Source organism: Bos indicus, chromosome 6, assembly GCF_029378745.1.
Source record: "Bos indicus isolate NIAB-ARS_2022 breed Sahiwal x Tharparkar chromosome 6, NIAB-ARS_B.indTharparkar_mat_pri_1.0, whole genome shotgun sequence".
Taxonomy (NCBI): Eukaryota; Metazoa; Chordata; class Mammalia; order Artiodactyla; family Bovidae; genus Bos; species Bos indicus.
The window spans coordinates 106396718-106414927 of NC_091765.1; the positions used below are offsets into that span (position 1 = coordinate 106396718).

The 18210-nt window shown below is 42.9% G+C and overlaps 1 protein-coding gene across 3 annotated transcripts in view; it reads right to left on the reverse strand.

The window, feature by feature from the left end:
- CLNK (cytokine dependent hematopoietic cell linker) overlaps positions 1–18210 on the reverse strand; it is a 220744-nt gene that overhangs the window by 201743 nt on the left and 791 nt on the right. For all 3 annotated transcript variants that reach the window (XM_070791811.1, XM_019963100.2, XM_070791810.1), the window contains exon 2: positions 1756–1808. In XM_070791811.1, the coding sequence (XP_070647912.1) occupies positions 1756–1766 (11 nt within the window). In that variant the 5' untranslated portion in view covers positions 1767–1808. The remainder of the gene's footprint in view (positions 1–1755; positions 1809–18210) is intronic.

Genomic DNA, 18210 nt, shown 5'->3' on the forward strand with positions numbered 1-18210 from the left:
TATCTTAGACCAGAATTTTGCAAGCTTAGCTGCAGGTTAGACTCAGTTGTGCATTAGTAGAACGGCCCACTGTTCAGGTATTCTGATTTCTTTGGTCTGGGGAAAGTTGCTGAAATTTTGTCTGGAGCTTCCTTGATGATTCTAACGGTCAGTCAGATTTAAAATCTACTGCCTTGAACAAACTGGGTTAATGGTTTTCACAGAGGAAGGCGTTCTCCCTCCAAGGTGTAGCAGAACAAAATCTTGTGTGTATGTACAGTGTGTATATTTGTGTGTGTGTATGTGTGTGTGTGTGTAGGGAGAGAAGAAAATTTCCATTTTACACTCATGTAACCTTTGATACGTAACTGCCTTCCCTGAGTTGACAAATACTCGAGATACTTCTGCAGGGTACTGCGATAGAGACAGCTCTGTGAACCATTCCTCTACAGTCAGATGCTGCTCAGACTTTAACAAGCTTATATAAATCAACTGGGGATCTTGCGAAAGTACAGATTCAGATTTAACATCCTCAGATAGAAAACTCATGATTATGATGTTATGATGATTTGATTTGTTTTCTGGTCTGTGTATGGGCAGCTTCACATCCAATATGACTCTACAGCTGAACTCAAAAAAACTACCATTTGGGAAGGTTGATGAGAGCAACTGCTGAGGGACCAAGATCTGGCTAAAAGCAAAGCCATCTCAAGTCATGAAAGGGAGACACCTCTCCTATTTAGGAAGGAGATTATTGGCACAGAGCAGAACTGCAGAGAGAGAAACAGAAGCAAGGACTGAAGGGGAGGGATTCATGACCTCCAAGCCAGATAGAAGCCTGTAGCAAATATTGCTGAGACTGTCAAAGTAACCCTACTTTGCCCCCCAAGAGGGGTCTAAGTCTCTTGTTGGGTTATGCTTCTGTGTCACCCTGGTGTCAACCACGTGCCCAGTGCCCACCTGTGATACCCAGGCATCACCTGGTTACCATGGGCTACCCCTGGGCAGTCTTCCTTTCCAGGCCAGATCCTTCTTCCCAGAGAAAGGGTTAATATATCCAGGGAGTTATTAACAGGTAAAACTTCCTGAATATTGTATGGCTATAAAACAGCAGGGCAAAGCAAGGGTTGATAGTAGGGTCTGCCTGACTCTGTAATCCTTGTTCTTTCTCACATGACTGCTCTTTTCACACAGAGGAGAAAAACAGTACTGCCTCTCCAAACGGCAAAATAAATAGCTTGATTTTAAAATCAGGGCACCCAATTTTCCCAATTTAAAGGACTTTTGTTTTTCATTATAAATATTTCTTATACTTTGGAGGCCTGCTATCTTTTTTACTACATCCGAAATGGGATGAATTTTTGCTGATTCAGATACACATTTAGACAGGATCCTAAACCAGCCGCAGCCCCCGCTCTGGGTGTTCCACAGACAGAAAGCTGGATTCCAGGCTCTCTCTGTGGGAATAAGTGTGCATGCTGCGGTTCTGTTAATTTTCATTTCACACCCTGGTGGGAGGTGGATGGGTGGTATTTCTGGATGCCCTCCTGGCATTCCGATGCTGGGTATCTAGTCTCTGCCTAACCCCACATCCCCGACTGCACTGGGGAAGAACAAGGAACCTCCTGCAGAAATCACTGAGCACCCACACATCCTCAAGCCCGGCCTTTCCACGTGGGCACACCGCATCCTTCCGGCGGTTCTCCCCAGCACCCTACTCCCGTCCCCATGGAGGAGACGCTAGGTGCACGCTCAAGGCGACCTTGCGGTACTTACGGTCTGTTCATCTTTCTTGGCACCCGGCAAATGAGAGGGATCTTCAACTCAGCCTGTGGAAACAAAAGCAAGCTCATTACTGGGCCTTCCGCAACATGTTTTAATTCTGGTGAACAGGCTCCTGTCGCTTCCTGTTAAGACGGGATGCAGGTGGCAGCTTAGAGGAAACGACAGAGAGAGAATCAATCCAGGTTGATAATTGGTTTATTTCGGGAGGGGATGGGGGAGAGGACGTCTTCCCTGACACGCTGTCCTCTTTCTGTCAGCATTCATGTCAGCATTCATCCAATCTGCCCCCCGGGGAGCTGGGCAAACCTATCCTGAGCAAGCCTGGTTTTGCCTGACGTGCCATCGCGTGCTTCCCCTGGGCGCCCAGGGTGCATTAGCCCAAGCTCTGCTCTGGGGAGCCCAAGTGCGTGCAGAAAGGATGCTTTTCCTTTCAGAGTGCGACTTCGCCATGAAATATTTATTGGGAGTTACATTTATATACCGCGTCACGTAGGACACCACAGTTTATTTGTGGCTTGTATTCGCTTGCGTTGGAGAGATCATTAGTCCCACTTAGCATATAAATCAGCAGCAGAGACCCTGAGAGTATTCAACAAGGACTTTACATCCATGATCCCCATTTAGCTGCACAGAGACTCTGGGAGGTATAAAGGATATTACCCATGGGATCAGTTGGGGTTCCAGCAAGAAACAGATGGCACCCTCAAATTGGGTAATCTGAGAACAGTTTAATAAAGAGACGGTTTAAAAGGTCTGGGCAGGGTGTAGGGGATCCCAAAGGACTGTGAAGGGCCTGAGGGGCTGTGCCTGTGCATGTGCCAGGAGGGGTCAAGGGAGCCAGTGGTCATGGGGATCCAGAAGCAGGCTGATGGGAAAAGAACTGTGACTTTCAGGTGAGGGACTCGCAGGGATTGAGCTGTGGTGGGTGGAATAAAAATCTGCATCTCATGGGTCTCCTGCCCTGAATCTCTTCCACTGACCAAACTCAACAGGAAGCCAAGTGTGAGGAGCCATTGGTATGACTTCTATCCATCAGCCTCCTGGGGCTCCAAGCTAGTGCAGTGGGGTAGAGAGTGGATTTCACTTTTAAAGAGAATGAGATCCTTGGAGGTTAAATTATGCACCCAAGGTCACCCATCTGCAATAAGAGCCCAAATCTACAGGACTCAAGCATTCCATTTCCTAGCAATTCAACCATATTGCCCACTGAGCTTTAGGTACTCCTATATCATTCTGCCATCCATATGTCCGTCTATCCATCCACCCATCCATTCATTCATCTATCCAATAGCATTTACTGAAAACTAACTTTATTCAAATATTGTGCCTTCCCTCCAGGCATGCCTAAAACTCAGTATAAGGTAGATTCTATTCTAACTCCCCCTATGATGGTTGTTAGCAAAGTGCTTTGTAAAAACAGATGCAGATAAAACAGAATGAATTCTGACTCTGTCTTGGACAGCCCAGGGGATCTTCATAAAGGAGATCATACTTGATCTGGATCTTGCAGATTAAGTCAGCATCTTCTTGGTTTATGGAAGTTGTTCTGGGTAAATGGGGTGCCCTGTGCAAGGGTGTGAAGATGTTAGAATATATAGTGTGACACAGAGACTTTGCATGGCTTGATGGGATCACAGAGGCCAGCAGCTTGGATATTGGTAGCATGTGAAAAAGAACCTGGGAAGGTCTATTGGGTTTTGATTGTCAAGGACCATGTGCGACAAAGGATGGGATTTGGATTTGAGCTGTGTGATCTTGGACCACTGGCTTCAAGAAAATTACTAAAAAACTGGGACTAAACTCCAGTTCCCCAGATACCCTATGTCCTACCCTACAGCAAGCCTCACCCTGTGCTTCTAGGTCAACAAAGGATACAGGGAAAGGGGGGTTGGCCTTTAGGTACTCTGGCCATTCTCTCTGGATGACTGTGGAGTGTCCAGTTCACAGCCTCTTTGTAAGTTGTCTTGTCCAATGAGGAAGAGGACTTCATCAATATAACACAAGCAATGGACATCAGTTCCTGGAAGAGTCCTGGACTGAAAACTGACCTCCAGTGCTGTCATTAACCAGCACATGACCTTGTAGGAGCACTTGGCCTCTCTTCCTTTATAAATGGGAATGTCCATGTTATCTCTTTCCAGTATTAAGTGTGAAATAAGCTGATGCTCTGGAAATATGCTACAAACTATAAACATTATGGAAATATGGATATGTCTTCCCTTGCATAACAAAGTAAAGCTTACAAGTTGTTTTAACATTGGTCATATTATATTTGGATATGTACGGTTATGGACAGGGTTCCCTGGTAGCTCAGCTGGTAAAGAATATGCCTGCAATTCAGGAGACCCTGGTTTGATTCCTAGGTTGGGAAGATCCCTGAAGAAGGGATAAGCTACCCACTCCAGTATTCTTGGGCTTCCCTGGTGGCTCAGATGGTAAAGAATCTACCTGAAATGTGGGAGACTTGGGTTCAATCCCTGGGTTGCTAAGATGCCCTGGAGGAGGGCATGGTAACCCACTCTAGTATTCTTGCCTGGAGAATCCCCATGAACAGAGGAGCCTGGTGGGAATCAGTCCATGGGGTCACAAAGAGTTGGATACGACTGAGTGACTAAGCACAGAGCATGGTTATGGACATTGATTTTTGGATATTAATATTTAGAGTAATTCAGTGACTTGATTACAGTAATGCAGGTCAAATTTGTAACCCCTTTCCCACTTTGGGAGCATTTATGATTTTGAATGTCTTGCTTATAATATAATTCCTTTGAAATGAGTCGCCAGTCCAGGTTTGATGCACGGTACTGGATGCTTGGGGCTGGTGCACTGGGACGACCCAGAGGGAGGGTAGGGGAGGGAGGAGGGAGGAGGGTTCAGGATAGGGAACGCGGGTATACCTGTGGTGGATTCATTTCGATATTTGGCAAAACTAATACAATATTGTAAAGTTTAAAAATAAAATAAAATTAAAAAATATATATAATTCCTTCATTCCTTTGAGTTCATTAACCAGGAGTTTTAAGTTATGCTGAAATGAGTCAAAATAAGGCTATCTTTGTGGAGGGTTACCTACCCCTGTGCCTAGCTTTCAGCTCAAGCTTATGTACAATGTGAAGAAATCACAGGTACAGGGTATTTTCCTCCAAAGCTTATAACCTAGGATCAGAGGCCTTGGGGAGGTGGTCAGGAAAGCTCTTTTCCAGCCATCCACGGTGTAGCCTTGAACAAAGCATTGGAATGTTCTGGACCTCATTGTTTTTTCCATCTGAATAATGAAAAGGTTGGGCCCAATAGGTCTCTTCCAGCTCAAAGATTCCTTTAAAAAATCCATTTAAAAACTGCAATCCCTCCATACTTGGTGACAAAGAATGGTTTAAAAAAGTTGGAAGTATGTTATTATGTTTCTCACATTTTATTGTTTTCTTTAATAGAGCTCCTTGCAGAGCAAAATTGCAGAAAGACTTTTGACAAAGTGCTAACACTTAGGGCATCAGCAGTGGACAGAGGAGTGGTTGGGGAAGGAATTCTTAGCTTTTGCTTTGTACCTAAACCTTTGAAAATTATGCAATCTGTAACATCAGTGCTTATTAGGTTTGTATTTTAAAATCTTAGTAAAAGTTTAAAAGAGAGATTTTACTAGCAGCTTTTAAGAGATGTGAGCAATGTATTGTACAAAAATAATTTTAAAATGTTATGAAGGGATCCCAACTTCTCTGGCATTTCAAGAGCAAAACTGGGGTCTTACTGACCCATATCAGAGGATGAGTCAGCCAAGTGGTGCTGTCCACAAGACAGAATGGATGGCCCTCCGTGAGGAGTACAGGGCTTTGCTCTACTCAGAATGTCTAAGCCCCGTCTGAGAGCGCTGAGGTCTTACCTGATCTGAGTCATTTTTGTAAAGGATGTGGTGAGAATGGGATGTGGTGAATCAGACAAAGATTCATGTCCGTCAGTTCTACAAATGTGACCTATTAAAGACCATGCCCGTCCCTTCCCGACATATACACTTTTTAAAAAGATGGAACAAACACTGAGCATCTACTGTGTCCCCAGCTGCTGTCACAGTAACCCCATATGATCTGTATTATCATTCTTATTTTCTACAAAACCAAACCGAACATTCAGAGGTGGCAGGTAGCCTGCTCTACAAGATGGTTTTACAAACCACTGGACTTCAAATGTTTCAGTTAGGTGTTGGGACACCTTGTCTACCTGCTGTGAGCCTCAGTTTGCCTATCTATAAAATGGGGGTAACATAATAGCTGTCAGTAAGACTCTTGTCAGGAAGACATGAGAACAGAAGATAGTTAAGACATGGAGAAATGGTGATTCACATTAACTTGAACTTTTATAATTAAATGCCTTATGTCACTTTTGGGTTTTAGTCTCCAGAAATAAGAAGTGCTTACCTGCAAATCATGACCACCAGATGAGGGAGGTGTGGATTCTTTCTTGGGTTGGCCAAAAAGTTCATTTGGATTTTTCCATAACTTGTTATGGAAACCTGAACAAACTTTTTGGCCAATGCAATATATTGATGCCTCCAAAAGTCTGAGTCAGCTCTACAGGCTGGAGTCCAGATATTGGTATTTTTTAAATACCCCAGGCATGTTATTGGGCAGTGAGGCAGAGGAAGTGGATGTAAGAACCTCAGTTCACTCATTTCCGTCTGCTCCACACCCACCACTCACTAACACTTCTCACTCTTACAGAAAGTACAATAACCACACTTGATTCTCCTAGCAGTCCTGTGTGCATGCTCAGTCACTTCAGTTGTGTCTAACTCTTTGTGACCCCATGGACTGCCTGCCAGGCTCCTCTGTCCATGGGATCCTTCAGGCAAGAATACTGGAGTGGGTTGCCATGCCCTCCTCAGAATTTATTCATGTATTCAGCAAACATGTACTGAGGTCTGCTAAGTGCTGGACATGGTCCAGATACTAGGGATTAGACACCACAGAGCAAGGCTCTGCCCTCATAGCATTTGTCTGCTTTTTCCATAGTACTTCGTTTTATTTTTTATTATTGCTTTATTGAGGTATAGTTGCTTTACGATATTGTGCCAGTTTCTGCTGTACAATGAAGTGAATCAGCTATATGTATACATACACGTCCTCCCTTTCAGCCGCCCCTCTCGGTCATCACTGAGCTGAGCTTCCTGGGCTGTGATAGCAGGTTCCCCCTGGGTACCTGTTTGGACATTGTAGTGTGCATAGGTCAACCCCAATCTCCCAGCTCATCCCTTCTTCCTCCCACCATGTCCATGGCTGTTTTCTATGTCTCTATTCCTTTCTTGCAAATAGGTTTATCTGTACTACGTTTATAGGTTCCACATATGTGCATTAACATAGATTATTTTTCTCTCTCTGACTTCGCTCTATACGACAGTCTCGAGGTCCATCCACGTCTCCACAAATGACCCAGTTTTGTTCCTTTTTAGTGGCCAAGCAATATTCTGTTGTATATAAATGCCATATCTTCCTTTTCATTCATCGTTGACGGACATTTAGGTTGTTTCCATGTCCTGGCTATTGTGACGTGCGTGTGTCATTTTGAATTATGGTTTTGTCAGGGTGTATGCTCGGTAGTGAAATTGCTTCTGGGTTATACGGTTGTCTTATTTTTACTTTTTAGGAAACCACCATACTGTTCTCCATAGTGCCATAAATAACTCTAAGGGAGTGAGATTAAAGATGCATATCTATAAATAATAGAGGAACATAAGGAGCTAGAGGGATACAGTGGAGGCATGCCCAGAGGGGATCCACCAGTTCCCTGTGGGTCAGGAACTTCTTCCCAAGGCCCCTGTAATTTTCCTTAGAAATAACCCTGACCCCTAGTTGGGACATGATAATGGGAGTGGGGAAGGGTCTCCAGGCTGAGGAACCTTTCCCCACAGCCCCCACTGCCACCCCCAGGGCTGCAGGTCTTTCTCCAGGAATCTCCATGATCTAGAGGTGATCTGAGATAAAATAGCACCATTAGATACTTGCCTTCATTCAGGCACCCTGAGAGGCTGCAGCATCCCAGAAATGGGGACATTTCATTGTGTTTTGTGCATTCATTTTCTATAGGAACTGAGGCATTGATTTCAGTTTCTCTTCCCAGTTAGCCACAGAAATAAAGCCAAAGCATGGCTCTTGCTGAAAGGGAAGTGATGCTCCAGTGCCATCTGTCAGTCACAGCAGGGCGCTTATTACAAATGGTGCTAGCATGTCAAGAGTTGGTTCTGCCATGGGGATGCTGCCTGAATCCTGCCTGTACCAAGAGACTGTACCTGGCCTCCTAGGTCCCATGGTCAGGAAGGGTCTGAGCAGGAAGAGACCCTGGGCCCTCTGGGAATCCACAGAAAGAAGATACCTTTTTCCTTTTTCATGACGCCTGTTTATTTCTCCAACAAGGGAAAATACCAATGGCATTAAGAGGTAGAAGCCAATACAGGGCTAATCATAAATGCCACGCCGAGTGCTAGAGTTGCCTGAATGTACACCAGGCTCCAAAGCCTAAGAGAAAGGGCTGGAATATGCTCGTCATTAATTTATTTTGCCATGTGCATCTATGCATTCATTTCAGTAATACAGTTCCCCTGGGGTTTACAGACCCCTAGGCTTCTGGGGTGGGGAAGGCAATGGCACCCCACTCCAGTACTCTTGCCTGGAAAATCCCATGGACGGAGGAGCCTGGTAGGCTGCAATCTATGGGGTTGCTAGGAGTTGGACATGACTGAGCAACTTCCCTTTCACTTTTCACTTTCATGCACTGGAGAAGGCAATGGCAACCCACTCCAGTGTTCTTGCCTGGAGAATCCCAGGGACAGGGGAGCCTGGTCGGCTGCCGTCTCTGGGGTCACACAGAGTCGGACACGACTGAAGCGACTTAGCAGCAGCAGCAGCAGCAGCAGCAGGCTTCTGGGGTGCCCCGGGAGTCCAAAATGAACCTGTTTGAGAAATAGCTGTTCCATCCGTCCCTGCCCTCCCTATCGGTCTCTTTCACCTCCCTCAAGGTATAAAGAGGGCCATGTCAAGAGAGGTGCACGGCTTGACTGGGATTCTGAGAGTAAAGGGGTTCCTATCCTAGTCATCCATTTGGGCCATTAATCCCACCATTTTGGAGATGATCCCCAAGATTTGCTCACTTTGTAGGTTGAAAAGTATTTTGTAAAGGTAATGGATTTGATGATTAAAACATATCAATATTTCAGAAAAAACTGAAATTAAAGAAACAAGATGCTACAGACTGGGAGCGTGCTTAAGACCTCCAAAAGAATGTACATTAAATTTGGGCATTAAAACCAGAAAGGCTACTTCTGAGCTTGTAACCCACTTGGGGTCTCAGTGGATGTGTTAGGAAGGAAAGAATTGCTTTATGAATAGATGGAATTTGGGGGAGAATCTTAATCCCAAAATAATTAATACCCTTATGGTATCATAAGCAGTTTAAACAATTGGAAACATGTAAAGTAACAAATCGTATTTCCTTGTTATCCAGAACTCTTGTTCTCCACTGGGAGTTCACCCATGCTACCAAACTGAGACATTTTTATCATAAATATTTCTGCTGCATTTCAACCTGATCTGAAATTAATATTTCATGAAGGGAAAACAATGCTTTTGCAGTAAGGACATTTTTTTTTACTCTCAAGTATTTCTCACTTATTCCTCAAAGATGAAGCTTATAAAAATACTAGCCTCTGTTTATTGCAAAGTTTAAGAAACATAGTTGTAATAATGATAAGGTACTTAAATAGATATAGGAAATGACCAGAAGCAAACTAAGAATTGCTGAAGAGGATGTTAGAATCAGTCATAAAGGTAAGGTGTATAACTGCAACCAAAACTGGGTCAAGGCTGGAGGAGCAGGTCTAAATTAAAAGTGGCTGCTTTTTCTTATTAAAACAAGAAAAGAAATGAATATAAAATAAATGCAGCCTTCATCTGATTCCCTACACAATCGCACCCAGTATACATAAAGTGATGGCTGTTATTTGGAGTTGAAGGAGGGTGTGACATGTGGACGTTTGTATATTTTGTGAGGAGGGGCAGGAAGTGTGTGTGTGTGTGTGTGTGTGTGTGTGTGTGTGTGTGCATGGTGCACAAATTTTGAGCAAACATATTGAAATCAAGATTTCTCAGATGCAGATATTCATTTATTTGGTCCTCACCATATGTAATTTTCCTCTATTTTCATATCACAAATGACTAAGTTACATTTTAAAGGTACACATAGTTAGAGAAAGATATATGCTGATTGGATTTCTAATTCTACGTCCTGGTCAGGACAATCAGCTAAATTTAATTTAACTTTTAATTTTATTGGATTTTTGATGAATGGAGGCATTTGAAGTCAAGTGGATTGCTATTATAGATTTTTAAAAAAGAAATATGGGAGATTGCTTTCCTAGTTTTTCTACTAAGTATGGACATATTTTTAAAAAAGATTTTGCAACTGTCTTGATAACAAATAACTTCCCTTCAATATCTTAAGGCCATGTTCATGTGCATCCATTTTTAATATTAAGTGATTTTGAAAACACCCTTAATGAACTGGGTGCAGTCTATTGCTTTGGAATTTATTCCTCTTAGTGTTTTTGATTTTCAAAAGCCATCTCTTTTTCTCTTCTGCAGAAAGAGTTCCTTTTTTTTTCCAGTAGCAAAATTAGTAAGATTTTCCCTGTCCCCCTTTCCCTTACTTTGTAGTAAATGGCCTCTCTATCCTCTCTTCTCCTCATTCACTCATTTTGCTTTCACATGTTCCTCTCTCCCCTTTGTCCTCCCTTCCTTCTTCCCCAACTTCCTCCTCCTTTCCCTCCACCCTTCCCCTTTCTGCACTTTTCTCATTAATATTATTTTACTGTTCAGATAAAATGGAACTAGAGCAAAATAAAATGTAGATTATCAGGAGCCTAGTTTGGTGTTTTCTTATTTTTTCAAAGTTTACTTGTTGACCCCGCTCCTTTTCTCATTTGGCACTCAGAGATGATGCTAGAAGCACACTGACCGGGGGCAGGTGCTGCCAGGCCTGGGATTCCCGGGTGGCTCAGGGATAAACAATCCGCCTGCAATGCAGGAGGCACAAATTCGATCCCTGGGTTGGGAAGACCCCCGTGTAGAAGGAAATGGCAACGCACTCCAGTATTCTGGCATGGAAATCCCATGGGCAGAGGAGCCTGGCGGGATACAGTCTTTGAGGTTGCAGAAGAGTCCGACATGACTTAGTGACTAAACAACAACTGCCAGGCCCAGATTAATCCCAACTGTGATGAATTCTCCACTGATTGATTAATGCATTAGGGCAGAACCAAAGGAGAATTTTGGGAGAAAGAAAGATGTAAGAAAATAAACTGAGATTTAGGGATGGGCCTGTTTATCTGTCAGTCAGAACATATAGGGCAGCCTACCTCCCACGGAAGTTTCATGTCCAATGGTGAAAGCACTGTTATTCTGCAAGCAGTTATTTGTTAGACACTTGCTGTATGCTAGTCATCTCTGAGGACCTGTTTCACCATAAGGACTTCAAAGAAGTGTTGAAGGAAACCTAAAAATACACGAAGAGGCCTGAAAAGCCAGTATTCCCTAATGGCTCAGGCAGTAAAGAATCCGCCTGCGATGTGGGAGACCTGGCTTCAATCCCTGGGTTGGGAAGATCCCCTGGAGAAGGAAATGGCAACCCACTCCAGTATTCTTTTCTGGAGAATTCCCTGGACAGAGGAGCCTGGCGGCTACCGTCCATGGGGTTGCAAAGAGTTGGACAGGGCTGAGTGACTTTCACTTTCAAGAATAATATAATTTAATAATAATGATAATGTTGATGACGATACTATTTACTGAATGCCAGAACCCTATGTAACATCCTGTGTAATTTAGACTCCATTGTAAGGCAACAATCTGAGTGACCCAGATTTTTCAGTATTGAACCATTCTGTCATTGCATTCAGCACAAGTCCTCTTGAGCCAAATCTGTCCAGCAGACACATTCACAGTATGGATTCAGATGAGACCATCACTTGATTTGTGACTTAAAGCGCATTTAGAACTTAACTCCTGAACTGAACTTCCTCCATGTAATTAAGGTTTTCCTTATCCGCTTTTCTATTCAGGATTGCTTCCCTAGCCAGGGGCAAGGCAGGTCTCTAAGTCCAGGTACGCCAGATTGTACAATGAATTGTACAACTGAGCCTCTATATCTCTCTTCTGAAAAAATGGGGATATAAGACCTCATGATTATGGAAGTGAAAGTATTTTGTAAACTATTAACTGTTAGGCAAATCTAGTTCAACAAGCAACTATTGAGCAATTTCTATGTACCACGAAGAATACTGAGGATATAAAATTGACAAGGAAAGTATTCTAAAGGAGTTGGCATCATTTTTCATTAAATCTTTGTGTTTTCAGGAGATAAGTACATTTGGGGAGTTGGAAGATACTCCTAAGGCTTTGATAAATGGCTGATTAAAATAAATGGAAAAATGACAAGATTACCTTTCTGTAGAAATCACCTTATAATAAGACTTCTTTAGGTCAACATTCTTAGAAAGAGACCCAAACTCCCAAAGATTCTAATGATGGTTTGTCTGAATATAAAATAACTCACGATAACAGTGCTAAAAATGATAATGTAGCCACTCTCATTTATATTGCACTTCATACTTGTTAGACACTATAATACGTAAATTTTACATACTACATCTCATTTCTCACCACATATTCAGAAGTTAGGTATTGCCAATTCCAATTGGTAAATAATAGCCTAAGTTTCTGAGAAGTTAAATAGCTTGTCTAAAATCATCCTGCTAGGAAGGGAAGGTTTGAACTCAACCCCAGGCTATCTATTTCTCACCAGATGGATGGGGTGGTTTAGTAGGGAGAACTTGGTAACAGAAATAGGAGTCTGGGATGAGCAGAGTGTGGAGGTGTTCTCTGGGAGGGACCAGAGAGACATGGAGCTGGCCAGCAGATCCCTAGACTTGCCCAGCTCTATGAATATTCATAAGTAGCCGTGAGGTGCGGGGGAGGGCACAGACTGGCTCCCAGGTGCCTATCAAGTCATTAGATCATCAGTAGCTGGGCAAATCCAGCTACTGTAATGACACAGCTTGGACTCTGTGCTCATCAAGCTAGCTCCTGACAGTTATTTGATATCTCGTGTAGATTTACCTGTTGGGAGGGAACTTACAACTTGAATACACCCTTCACACTTGAACAAAGTCACAGAAGATGGATGTATGGGCCAGAATACCAGAGTGAGACAATGCTCTCAAATCCTGTTAACTCAGAGTGCCTCGTATAAAATTAGTCTTTCTGAATCTGCTGATTCGATAATGAAACGTGGGTCCTTGGGTGCCCTGTATAGGCTCAATTCTTTCAGATGTTGGGCTTGACTACTGGCCACCCTTCATCTTTATCTCATGCTAGAATCAACAGAAAAGACATCACAATAAGGGTTGTGCCCTCAAACACATGGCTACTGAATTGCCGTGTTATGTCCAGACCTTCTGGCTTATCTTATTGTTGGGGGCCAGAGTGAGGTACTCCGCCCGTGACAAAGGTCATGAGGAAGGAGGCTCGACATATGCAAAGGCGGGATCGAGCCTCAGGAGTCCCCCTGGAAATCCTCGAGCGTCTACCCCCATAACCAGAGCCTGCCTACTTTACTACTTTACTACTTTGTGCTCTTACCTACACCTCTGACTTTACGGGGGGCTGTCCCCCACCACCTCTTTCGGAGAAGGAGTTAACCTAGAGCTCCAGTCAATAAAAACTCTTGGGTGTGACAAGAGTGTTTTAACCTACAAACTCCTCTGAAGGTTCTCTAGCCTGCCTGACAGGCTCGTCCGGCCACATGTGATTGCTCACAGCCTCCCAACCGTGAGAGGCACGAGATGCTTTAAACCCTCTAAAAACAGGTTCTTTAGAGAAGTTAGAAAACTATAAGTATAGTGGGCTAATTAGAAATTGTGTTGGTGAAGGGTTTTTCATTTGTTGAGCCAATGTTTGTTGCTAAGTCTCCACATCCCCTGCCCTTACACACATTAATGAATATATAGAATTAACCTTTGATATTAATCACGTTAGACCTTAGGCTAAGTAAATTCTTTCCTTAACTAAAACCCACTACACCCTCACCCTGTAGGAATGTAACTTTATTTGGGTGGCGTCTGTTTTGAGAATAATCAGCCCTGGAGAAATAAGTGTCCTGACTGACTGACCGCTGTCACAAGGAGAGGGTCGTAAATTGTCAGCAGGCCCCCCTGGCCAGAAGATGATGTAACACCCCTAAGACCTCTGTATACATTTGTGTGAAGCACCTGACTTTAATAAAAGTCAGGACTGCTGTCCCCACGTGACTTTTGTATAACATCTCAGTGTATAAAAACAGACTCTGGAAAATAAAGAATTGGGATCAGTTTCTCGAAACACTGGTCTCCCCATGTCGCTCTCTCTCTCACTCTGGCTGAGTCTCCATCTGGAGCGCGGAACCCACCATGCTTACTAATTATGCCTGGGCTTCTAAGATCCGACCGGGGAGGCCTCAGTGTCTCCTCTCCTTCGGGAGAACGGAAGGACGCCTGCGGCCTACGTAAGTGGTGCAAACTTCTTGTCTTGAAGTTTTATTGGTCTCCCGCGTAAACCAAGCTACTCAGCCTCTTTTCTCCACTGAATTTTCCTACTGAGCTATCCTTATTCTATTACTCTTTATATCTCTAATTAATATCTAATTGAAGCTATCGTATCCTGATCCTCGCCTACGCCGTCTCTCCTTCGAATACCCTGGATCAGCCGGGGCTGGTCCCCGGCATCTTATTTCATAGCACACATAGCTATTCACAGAGACATCTAAACTGGTGGGGTTCTAATTCTCAGGCTTAGATGTTTGGGAAGCAATGTTTCAGTGAGCATCACCAATGAAGTACAAAAATCCAAACTCACACACATATTTTACTATTGCTAATGGTATATCTGGGAGTCCTAAAATGCTATTGGTTAGTTGGAAGGACACTGATGCTATGATCATGACCCTGAACACATTCAGCAGGACCCTGATGGTGTGCAGTGCAAAGAGCAGGAGCTTGGGATTTCAACAGACTTGGCTCCTCTTTCTGCTGTGAAATGGACAATGTATGGAGTCTCTCTGAACCTTGGTATCCTCTTTTACAGAGTGAGAACTAATTTATCTACTAAAACAGTAGAAAACAGTGAGTATTCATTGCCCAGCACACAGCAGGCATTCAAATGGCAATTTTTTCTGGTCACTGGTATTTGGAGAACAGGATTAAAATTAAACCGATTAACCTTAATTTTGAATAAACATGATGATGATTCCCAAAGTATTCTGTCTGTTAAAGTAACAAAAATAGCAAAATTTCTATGATTACGGTTTCCCATAATTCTGGTTTTCATGATCATTTTTCCTTATCAAGCCACTCCTATCTAACCTATATAATCTGATGTTTCTCAGTCTTATTGGTAAGTTACTTCCCCAAATTGCTGAAAGTTTTGTTCAATCTGTTAAAAATCTTAAATCTGACTTAGATTTAGCCACTTATCTCTATTCAATAATTTAACTCCTTTGAACATTTTTTTCATGCTAGGAAGGGTAGGCACAACTTGGAGCAACCGTCCAGAACTCAAGTCTTGGTGGACCTTGGCGATTGCCTACGAGGGTGAACCTAACTGCTTTGTGTGATGGCATTCGTAAAATGGTACTTCCAGCACTAGCTCAGCTATCTGTTGTGATGTGGCAGCAACACTATAGAGTTGCCATTTATCTGTTTCCTGAATGTCTCCTCTGTGTCAGACACAATATATACATTCACTTTCATCCTCATAGTAACCTCTAGTGTGTACTAACCCACACCATTTCAGACTACATAATACAAAAACAGCTAACCAAAACTCAGAGAGATAAGTCACTTACCCCCAAACACATATTTAAATCACACACCACATTCATACTCGTTTTGACTGATCTCAAAGCCTCTTTTCCATATCACCACACTGTCCGTCCTCATCAACTTTTTGAGCCTCAGTTTCAACATCTAACATTGCCCTGCCTACTTCATTAAGCAGTTAAAATCATTAAATTAAAAAAAAAAGTGCCCAAGGACTCTGTTGATTCTATGAGGCTATGCAACTGTGGTATATTACTATTCTCTAATGAGTTTATAAAAATAAAATATTCATAAAATTTTCTATATTAATAAATTCCATGCTGATTGTGAGCATGTTTTAAGCATAAGGCCAGAGCTGATGTGGGGTGAGGAAAAGAAAGTAATGGAGAAAAAATCAACATTTATTGAGCACATACTTAATTGTTATTACTTAGTTGCTCAGTCATGTCTGACTCTTTGCAACCCCATGAACTACAACATGCCAGGCTTCCCTTTCACTACCTCCCAGAGTTTGCTCAAACTCGTGCATTGAGTCAATGATCCCATCCAATCATCTTATCCTCTGTCATCTCCTTCTCCTCCTGCCCTCAATTTTCCAGCATCTGAGTCTTTTCCAATGAGAGAGAGAAAAACAAACAAACAAACATTTATTGAGCACATATTAAGTATTGTTGGCCAAAATGTTTGGGTTTTTCAGTTACATCTTACGGAAACACTCAAATGAACTTCTTGGCCAACCCGATATTAATATATGCTGTATGTTATTTAATATAAATATCATATTATTGAGGCTAAAAAGAGTTGTCAGTACTAGTGATGTGCTCTTGCTCCATTATAAAGATGTAGGACTGGAGGGAATAAAGTAGCATATCTGGTCAAGCTGTGGAATTTGGATCCTGATCAACTTACTCAGATGTAAAATCCTATAGTCTTTTCAAGAGAGCACCTGACTTACGGCAAAGTGAGCTAGAAACAGGTTCCTGGGCGTTAAGCCAGGGTTGGCCAGGTGGTACAGAAAACCATAATCTTTGGTTTTAGAATGGAGCTGTTCATAAAATCATCTGAAAGAGCTCCTTGGAGAAAATAAAAGCAATGTCACCATTAAGAGGGCTGGGGTAAGGATCTCAGGTGGTTAAGAATCTACCTGTCAATGCCGAGGCCATGAGTCTGGTCCTTGGTCTGGGAAGATTCCACCTGCCGTGGAGCATCTAAGCCTGTACACCACGACTACTGAGCCTGCAGTCCTACCGAGGTTGTGCTCCACAGCAGGAGAAGCCCTGTAATGAGAAGCCTGCAGTGAAGAGTAGCCATTTGCTGCAACCAGAGAAAGCCTGTGCACAGCAACAAAGTCCCAGTAGAGACAAAAATAATAATAATTAATTAAAAGTAGGGCTGGTGTAAAAAACCACTCTAGGAATGGATTCAAAGTGAGTTCTATGAAGCTGCAAATAAACAGTGGCCACCTTTTATATCAGCCAGTGAAAGTGAAGTCACTCCATTGTGTCCGACTCTTTGCGACCCCGCGGACTGTAGCCCACCAGGCTCCTCTGTCCATGGGATTCTCCAGGCAAGAAAGAATACTGGAGTGGGTTGCCATTTCCTTCTCCAATATCAGCCAGAATCAGGTGCAAATCAGGGTAGTTTTCTATTCAGTTACTGATATTAGTGACAGGACAACTTTGAATATTAACTTGGCCACTTGAGTTCTTCATCTGTTAACCAGGCAAAACAATATCTAACTCTCAAGTTTGGGTGTAAGGATTAAGTGAGTTAATGCATATAGACTGGTTCATTTAATTGCTAAGTCATGTCCGACTCATTATGACCCTGTGGACTGTAGCCTACCAGGCTTCTCTGTCCAGGGGATTTTCAAGGTAAGAATACTGGAGTGGATTGCTATAGACTGGTTGGTAAGAGCTAAATAAACCCCAGTTAGCCTTCTTGCTTCTTTAGGGCATATTTTATCTTAAGTTTCTCAGATAATTTCTGAAGCTATGTTCTTTGCTGACCTCGTTTGCCTAACCTACAACTGACTTCTCGATTTTTGAGATAACTGTTCCTAACTTACAACTGACTTTCTGATTTTTGACATAACTGTTCCCTGTGCTCTGGGTGGTCCTTGGAGATACAAAGGAACAGCATTGAGAGGTCATGCTGCAATAGAGGGGCTTCCCAGGTGGCATTAGAGATAAAGAATCCACCTGCCAATGCAGGAGAGATGTAAGAGAGGACAGTTTGATCCCTGGGTGGGAAAGATCCCCTGGAGGAGGGAATGGAAACCCAGTCCAGTATTCTTACCTGGAGAATCCCATGGACAGAAGAGCCTGGTGGGCTATGGTCCATAGGGTTGCAAAGAGTTGAACATGACTGAAACAATTTAACATGCACATACACCACAATAAAGAGAGATAATTAGATAAGTAAATGGGTACCTCCTAGTAAAATCAGTGCTGATGAAGTCCAACTACATCAGTATCCTTTAAAGTATAGACACTTTGATGACACATTCTCTTTTCTGTCTTATTCTAACTCTATCATTTGTTTATCTCTAAGAAGAA